Genomic DNA, 8,999 nt, shown 5'->3' on the forward strand with positions numbered 1-8,999 from the left:
CTTGAATCAGACTATCAATCTGGTAGATGTTCAGTGAGAGAAGAAAATCTGCAAGAAATATGCAGAAACAAGAGTCTAAATAAACATATTTAATACTATGCATTTATATAACTAAAATACCAAACACGGAATATTATTTTAACATGTTTGCCCATAGAAGAATATTTCTATTTTGTGTTACTTCCCCCATCTTCTAGATTGTAAGCTCCTCGGGGCAGGGTCCTCTCCTCCTGTGTCACTGTGTGTATATGTCTGTCATTTGCAACCCCTATTTGATGTACAGCGCTGCGTAATATGTTGGTGCTATATAAATCCTGGTAATAGAAAAAATAATAATAATAATTCTCATTAAACAAAATGCTTTCACAAAGAAGCACAATCCTCTTTATTATCAAGGAAGTGTGTAATAATACAGTTTTACCACACGATGTCGCCATTTGCACAACATATAAATATAATCCATTGTTCTTGGTCTTTTAAACAATGGCGCCACCCAGTGGTACAATTGTACTATTACATATTCTTCTGGTGATGTAGGGAAAGTCTACTTTAAGGGAAGGCTGCTTTAGTTTGCTTTTTTTCCTACACATTCTCATCAAGCTGCCATATGCACTGCAAACTGCTGATTTATCCCCAGAAGCAACAAACAGCACTGCAGGTCTACACATTTGCATGCATTGCACTTTTCTGTTGGCAGTAGCAATGAGGCAAAGATTTGTAAGCTCCACATCTAACCCTAAAAATAGAACTTCAGAATAACCTCAGTCAGTTACAGACACCTTCTTTATGTTGTCATGTAGCCAACGGCCCTCCCAAACTTCAGCTCTATGGATAAAAACATCAATACCTTCCTGACACAGCAATCAATATTAAACCAAACGGGTAGACATAGTAATTGTATAAACATAACATAATACAGTTAAATAACAATACTTCACCTTCCCTGGGCAACGGTCACCACAATCATTGGTTGTATATTTACCTTTGCTAAAAAAACACTTGAATGTCACAGAAACATGTCTGTACATACTACTTGTCTCCAATATCCAATAAGAAGGACAAAAGTACTGCTGACTGCCATGTAGTGTGCTTTGGAATGAATGGTTTGTTCTAGACTCAGGTGTCCAACTTGTTCAGACGAGATCTCTAGTGGTGAACAAATAGGCTGCAGTGTTCTCCCCAGCCCCATTTAGCTGGGCGCACCACCTGGCACTTTTAATTAACCACCTGGCTGTTTTTGGGTAGTTACTGATAAGTTGGGTCACATTACAAGGTCTGCCACCCGCCTAAAATTTCTTCACACCCGGTTAAATAAAAATCCTGGGTTGAGCACTGGGCTGAATTGTTTGTGATGTCACCAGTTCGCAATGCATGGATAGGCTGAATGCCCTGTGATGTCACTAGTTCTCAAGGAATAAATAGGCTTATATGACAGTGATATCACCAGTTCCAAATCCATGGATAAGCTGAATTTCCAGTGATATCACCAGTGTTTAATGAACAGATTGGCTGAATCGTCTGTGATGTCACCAATCTCCTATGAATGGATAGGCTGAATCGTCTGTGATGTCACTGGTCACGTGTGTATAGATAGGCTGTATTCTCTAAAGTAAATATAGGCTATAGCCTCAGGAATGAAACTGGTCTTAAGGTTTATGAAAAACTGAACAAAATATTTATTTATTAAATGCAAGCTAGCAAACAAAGTTTAAAAATCTTCAAAAGTATACTTTACAACTATTGTTTTTACAAACATACACAGAGAGCAGAAAATGATGTGTAACTATATTTAAAAAGGGAATTGAATAAAAATATAAGATCTAAAACAACTTTTCTATATACAGACTTCTAATGTAGACATTTGCAGTGACATGTGCATGGGCAGGGCACATCACGATGCATGGGAGACTATACTAAGGAGAATCAAGGGCTCCAGAGACAGAAAGGAAAGCAATGATTGCTAGATGGACCTAATCCCTACCGCACTTTACTTTGAAGCAAATAGCTTTCAAAAAGCATCAGCAGCCACTAGGGACTCAATATAAGTAAGCCAGGTACTAAGAATGTAAATAAGGAATGAGGTACTGTCATACTTATATCTTACTCTATTACAAGGAGCAGACAATCTGGACAATGTGGTCTTATCTGTATTTTGCTGGCTTGGCATTGGATGATGCAGTTTGGTGGAAATTTGAAAAACAAATTTGTCACAAAAGCCTCACAAAATAATAAACCGGAAAACCTCAAAAAGAAGCTTCTATACTCATATAGTACCAGAGCAGTAACCTCTTCTAGTCTTCTATCCTGAGCCCGGTCTAATACTCTGGAAATATACAATGGCAGATCCATCTCAGTTTTTCTACACAGGTCGATCCCTTTGTATTAGATTCCCTTAAGGTGTTGGCACTTTTGTTTTTCTTGTCTGAGCTTTGCTCACATTCTGGCTTCAGTCAGGTCATAGTACTCTAAAAAGACAATATGAGAGAATATAACATTCATTAATATGCTGCACCAACATCCAGAGATCATTCAGCTCACTGATCTGTTGAAAGGAAGATTTCAGGTTACATCACATTACTATATAAATGTATCTGTATAGTGATTGTACCTGCCGTGCCTAGGTGAGGGTGATATACCTATCCTGCTGGGAAGACATTTGGGTTTACCAAGCAGTCCAAAGCATGATAGGATAGTGTTATCTCACAAGATTTGGGTTGCAGATCATGGTGCACCAATCAGATTGGGGCAAGTATCCAAATAAATATTGATCAGAATCATCACCCCGTGTTTTGTCCACTCAATACAATACAAAGCTATGCAGCCAATGATCGCTTGCCATGCAACGCTGCAATTGATCAGTAAAAAGATGGGAATTGCTAATAAAAGTTCATTTGATATTACAATCAAACATTGTGGTTGAATCAATGTTTTTACTGACTCTAACATCTAATCTATAAAAAAACATGAAATAAGTCCACCTAAGTATTTTAGTGAATGAATGTGTAATGAGATATATCATACTAGGGACCAATTTTTTGGTAATGGCTGCAGCCTTGGAAACAACATTGCCTAGCTTTGCTCCATGCCATTTCTTTAGTCTGGTAAGGACAACATGGCACTGAGAGCATGTTATAATTAATATTAGTATATAACATATATAGTTAAAAAATAATAATGGTATATAGTATATAACAATATATTATTTCCAAATGTATAGGGACTGGATGAAAAACCTGAATCCAAAAAATTACAGAGACTGCAGTAAGAGGATGCACCTAAGGCAGATTTGTTCAAAAATAAAAATCTTACCTGATGCAGGAGGGATATCGGCACCAACAGTTCCGGTGGCACTCAGAGGAGGAGGTGGGGGTACAGGCCGCCTGTGGGACAACATAGTGATCATTTATCTGTCATGTGTAGTGATAAGCTCAGTTATAAGCCCACTTCCTATAAATTACAGCTTCAGAAATAATTGAGGAAACCTATCTGATGATGCCTTTTAGTGCTTAGCATACTGATCGTCCTCTGGCTATTTTGGCATCTAGAAGGTCTGTCCCCATCCCCAAACCACAATGCACCTAACGTATAGGTAAGCCTACTCAGGGAACCTACCACACCATCCTATATATACACAAACACACAATCATGTCTTACAGGTCCGTGTTACGTATCGGGGAAGCTGGCTGTGTGTCCATATTGAGATGCCTGATGATCGGCTCATGCTGGGGCATTGGTGCTGGTGCTGGCATTGGCGCCGTAGGGTAGCCTTGATATGCCGTATAATTTGCTGGGAATGGTTCATAATGGTGATGATAAACAATAGTCTCTTCTTCCTCCTCTACTTGTACTGGCACTGCACTGGGCTGCATATAGAAAACAAATAATGATACTGAAAGCTGCAAGATATTCTCATTACATTTTATTTCATCCTACCAGCCATACAAGAAGGTTGGAGCTACATACTGACAGCACGTGGAGCTGGTTATAGTTGTATATGCATATGTTTCCCAAACCCACCTTCATACAATACATAAAAACAAACCTTGGAGTCTGGAGTTGAGCTGCAAGTTACTGAAAGAAATAATGAAACCTTTTATCTGGCCAACCAATGTCAGTAGAATAAACTGGTCTGGAACTTCTCACAGTCTTCAGGAAAGTGATCACAGTGTGTAATTGATCACATTCTACCAGTGCATTTGTACAATATACGAACAGATCTTGAAGGAGAGTTTACGCTACATAAAATAATGATGAAAATGAAATCTGATTGGCTGATTTAGCTTTTTCAAACATTATACGTGCAGTTTTGATACCTACCTGTCTTGGAGGCTGTGGTGCCCCATATCCAAAGCTGGACAGAGCCGACATTGCCATATTGTTCATTATAACCTGATGCATCTGGGCATTCTGTATCATCATCAGATCTATTAAATCTGTGAATAGAAGACATATTTGTTGTTAGGGTGTCATACACACTAATGCCTGACATTCATTCTTACCTTTTCACAGAGGACCATACTTCTTGGCAGAACTACCGGTACCTACAACTAAGCACCAAACAACTGGATACACCCATGTCCCAAGTTGTAACAATTTCACTTTTACAATGATCCCATCTCCAAAGAACCTCTGATACACCAAGTTGCTTTACCTGCCCTTGAGGTTCCTCCCTGCCTATTTCACTTCTATCCACCAATCAAATAAGACCTACACGCTCCTCACGCTAATCTCATACATTAACCTTTCTTTGACCAATCCTTTCCCTTTATTCATGGAATATATTTATGTTATGGCAGTGCTAGCTGTCAAAAGAGTGTGGGGACCCTATGACAGTAACCAATCCCATTCATTATCAGGTGCTCACGGTTTGGTATCTCTTACCTTCTTTGGCACGGCCTTGTCTGACTGGATATGATAGAGGGGCGATGAAGTCTGTTGGAAGCTGCTGGATTATGGTTGGCTGCTGGGAAACCTATGAAGGAAGACCACACAAATACAATGTTTAGGTTCTTCCATGGTATAAATATTTCTTTCTATAGACAGTCCTCATTGGTAACACTGGGGAAATGAAAGCCCCACTCGAGGCTGTTGGTAAATTACCCCATACAGTGGGGTCAAAACAGCAGAACACTGCAATTCCAACACAGAAAAAAGGAGGGATTGTCCCTCTTTCAGGTCCAGTTCCCTTTCTAATAGTTGGGAGGAATAGTTGTGACCATTAGGAAACCAGCTATTAGAAATGTCATGAAGCCATTGTCATAATATTATTTTTAGCTAGTATTTATATAGTGCAACATATGACACAGTGCTGTACAAAGTCCATAGTCATGTCACTAACTGTCCCTCCAAGGGGCTCACAATCTAATGTCCCCACCACAGTCATATGTCAATAATACAGTCTAAGGTCAGTTTTTGGGATGTGGGAGGAAACCAGAGTACCCAGAGGAAACCCACACAAACACAGGGAGAACCTGCAAACTCCATGCAGATAGTGTCCTGGCCGAGATTGGAACCTGGGACCTAGCACTGCAAAGGCCAGAGTGCTAACCTTTGAGACCATGTATGTAGAAAAGAAGTGTCGGCAAAATTGTCCCCAGGACAGGAAGGCAGGAAAATCTCTCTTACGGAGTTGTAGGACTTCCATCTCTTCCCTTTTGGCTTGAGATACATTTTCTTTAACAGGACAAAAATCAATAATTCTATACAAAATGATAAAAATAAACAATAACAATAAAAAATTCAATCCTATCATAACAAATGATTGATTTAGAATAATCTCATCCTTGTCATATGAATATTTTTGTGATGGGTGAAGCTGTACTCACCATAGGAGGTATGATATGAACTCCAGTATAATTCCTGTCCCATGCAGGGCTGCTGTATAGATTGGGATCCATGGGCCAATGCTGGGACATGAGGATAGTAATGGAGTATATTCCCAGTGTGCTCGCAGCAAGCTGACACCCGGATATCATACACAGCTCTGTCTGCCAGGATTAGTGGCTGCTGTGGAGACAGCGTATACACAAACAGCCTGAGGCATATTTGTTGTGTACACCATTACACCACACTAGTGTAATCACTGGGAGTAATAAAGGCTTACAAGACAGAAGCCCCACTGAGAGCAATGGGTGTGAGATGACTGCTTGTAATAATCCTTGCAGGATCATGATCACATAAATCAGTGATTGCAGCATTATTTTTTATCTGTGATCCTGCCAGTAACACAGACAACTCCATGACAACTCTCACTATATTGTATCATAAAGGAGCAGTGTTGTCACCCGATACAGGACTTTATATCACCTTCTATATAGTGGGAGGTTTCCTGTGGATTATTGGGCGTACAGCACAGGCGGGGTACACAAGAAGCTATCTGCTCATTAGATATGAGGCAGAGCCCGGTGTAAGCTCCAAGTCACTCTGGAGGTCACTGGTGATTGGCTGCTCAGGGAGCTGGCGCTGTGCAGGGAGAAGAAGGAAGTCACATGACCCCCATACGTTGAAGTACTGTTGTGTCTTTTTATTTCTGGTGACCCTATGGAGTGACATAAGAGGTAAAAGAAAGTGCTGCTGGGGAGGGTATTACCCTGGGCACATTTTACCTAAAGAGACCCTGTCACCAATCTAAAAAAATGCAGATCAAAGCATAGAAAAATCAAGTGTTTAAAATGGCAACTTGCATGTCAGAAGGGGTAATTCCCTAGCACAGCCCCTCCCTGCACCTTATATTCCTCCTCTTTTCTAGGATTGTCTAGTTACTGTCCATGCTAGCCCATCTGCTATGCTCCTTCCCTTACTACAGAACTCTGTAAACTTTTTACTAAATGCCAAGAGCCTATGAAGGGCTTGCAGGTGGCACCATAAAGGGGGCTGATGATTTGGGGTAATAAGTGCACATTCCTTCTTCTAGGACCTATTCTAGGACCCCAGGTACAGCACATTTATGCTCTTTCACTGCAATGAAAATAAAAATTTGTATATGATAACCGCTGTCCAAATCCACAATCAGGCAGGTGGTTATTGCAAGACTGGGCAAGCATTGTCCCTGCAAAAACCATCTTACCTGCCTAATCGTGCCAAGGAGCACGCAGAGCATACGCAGCTCCACAGTGGTTGCCATGGTTACCCAGCAATCCTGGCTTCCCTTGCATGTGCTAGGGATGAATGTACGCCTACGCGGGAGTTATGTCATGCTGCTATGGCCAATTGAGATGGCTGAATATTTTGTCAGGGCAGAAGAAGAGAAGGAAGATGGCGGCAACCTGCGATGGAGGGCAGACAGGTGAATCACACACGTTCCTATGGGGAGATTTCCCTTCACTTCCTGGCCTGTAGACACAGGAAATCTCTTAGAAACCAGAGGAAATTGCTTTGCAGACAGTCACCCATTGGAAGATTTTCTTTGTATGCCCTGTGCTTGTGACAAACATTTTTTTTAATATTTCTATCGCTTTCACTCCTGAAAACAAAAGTCACTGGAATAAAAACAGAGAGCTATAAACACCTGACAAGGTAAATATTATTACTGCCACCTTCCTAAAAGGGATTACAATACTAATAATGTAAATGGTTCCCTATTTATTGTACAGCGCTGCGTAATATGTTGGTGCTATATAAATCCTTTTTTAAAAGTTTTTTATTATAAATAATATTATTATTAATAATAATAATAATAATATATTTGTTTTGGTAACAGGTAACCTAGCAACACTCCTTGTGCAGCAATGAAGGATTATGGGAAATGCCGGCTGCTCTGCATTCCCTGGGTAAGTAGTAAGGCGCAAGGCTCCGCCCCCTCCCTCCATTAGCATCTGCGGAACCAAACTTCACTTGCCTTGTTTCCGAAGGGAACAGTCCTTTGGTGCACGTTTCCCCCATAGTGTCTGACACATTGGAAGACAGAAGTCAGTGAAAGGACACTGGGCAGAGTAAAATGTGATGAATAGAGGTCAGTGTGGGGAATATCGCTAAATCCAGATATTATAAATAATATAATGTACATGGCTAGAGGATGTGTATGAGTGTTGTATTAAAGGAAGACTGAGCTAGGTACACCCAGTGTGAAAATCATTGTGTTATTTGAGCACACTGCTATATATTATTCAGATCACTGAAATAATACATTCACACAAATGACACTTTCATTATACATTCATTGCACTTCATTCTTCTTCCCTTTGCATGATAGAACTCATTCATTTCCTGCACAGATTTACCATCTGCCTTTTCATGAGTTTGAGTCACCAATGCTGACTTGTCCATAACAAATACTTACAGTTTAATGTTGTCTACAAACATACATACATAAATTATAGAATATATATTATTAATATTTATTATTGTTAATAAACAGGATTTATATAGCGCCAACATATTACGCAGCGCTGTACATTAAATAGGGATATTATACTTTGTTACACCTCCAAACCAGGGAAATGCATGATGACCCTGCATGATGATTGGGTGTACAGCACACTTGTGAGGATTTCCTGAAATAAATGACTGAAACATCAATGTACTGATGACTTTTCTCATCTACAGGTTTCCCCAGCAGTACCATGGCTCTAGTACTTGGGAGGATCTGTTCATCTTATAGGACCACCCTATGGAGGTCATTGTTGGGCTGTCAGGAAGCCCTGGATAGGTTCAGCTGTTCCAGTGTATTGGTTAAAGGATCGAGCATTCATACTTCTTCCTTAATGTTTGCAGGGCATAATAAATGGTCCAAAGTCAAACATATCAAAGGTCCAAAGGATGCAGAGAGATCCCGCTTGTTTGCTAGGCTATCCATGATGATTAAAGTGGCTGTGAGAGGTAGGTGTTGGTGACAAATACATATAAGGCTCTATGGGCTCTGTTCATACATTCCCACAGACATCCCGTAATGGGAATCATTTACTGCTATTGAAACACATGGCATGCTATTTGTGCCCATGTGGGGGGACTTGGCCTCTCTTCCTTTTTTGCTGCAAGGACAAGAATTGTTGTTTTTTTTT

General features: G+C 40.3%; 2 protein-coding genes across 5 annotated transcripts in view; one reads left to right on the top strand and one right to left on the bottom strand.

Moving 5' to 3' along the window:
* Positions 1-1,652: 1,652 nt before the first annotated feature.
* LOC140333116 (proline-rich protein 29-like) lies at positions 1,653-5,978 on the bottom strand. The gene is made up of 6 exons (XM_072414541.1): positions 5,826-5,978; positions 4,882-4,972; positions 4,318-4,433; positions 3,655-3,863; positions 3,310-3,380; positions 1,653-2,465 (listed from the first exon to the last, which is right to left on the bottom strand). The coding sequence occupies exons 1-6, from the start codon at positions 5,973-5,975 to the stop codon at positions 2,434-2,436; spliced, it is 669 nt and encodes a 222-aa protein (XP_072270642.1). The 5' UTR covers positions 5,976-5,978; the 3' UTR covers positions 1,653-2,433.
* Positions 5,979-7,729: 1,751 nt separating this feature from the next.
* The window catches only part of TACO1 (translational activator of cytochrome c oxidase I), a 4,690-nt gene continuing 3,420 nt past the window's right edge, over positions 7,730-8,999 (top strand). Inside the window, exons 1-2 of one of the 4 annotated variants that reach the window (XM_072414536.1) lie at positions 7,730-7,769; positions 8,545-8,817. In XM_072414536.1, coding sequence (XP_072270637.1) covers positions 7,745-7,769; positions 8,545-8,817 — 298 coding nt within the window. In that variant the 5' untranslated portion in view covers positions 7,730-7,744. Of the gene's footprint in view, positions 7,770-7,794; positions 7,952-8,544; positions 8,818-8,999 lie in introns of those variants that run through there. The other 3 variants (XM_072414539.1, XM_072414537.1, XM_072414540.1) reach the window with 3 other exon arrangements.

The sequence above is a fragment of the Pyxicephalus adspersus genome, chromosome 6 (assembly GCF_032062135.1).
Source record: "Pyxicephalus adspersus chromosome 6, UCB_Pads_2.0, whole genome shotgun sequence".
NCBI classification, from domain to species: Eukaryota; Metazoa; Chordata; class Amphibia; order Anura; family Pyxicephalidae; genus Pyxicephalus; species Pyxicephalus adspersus.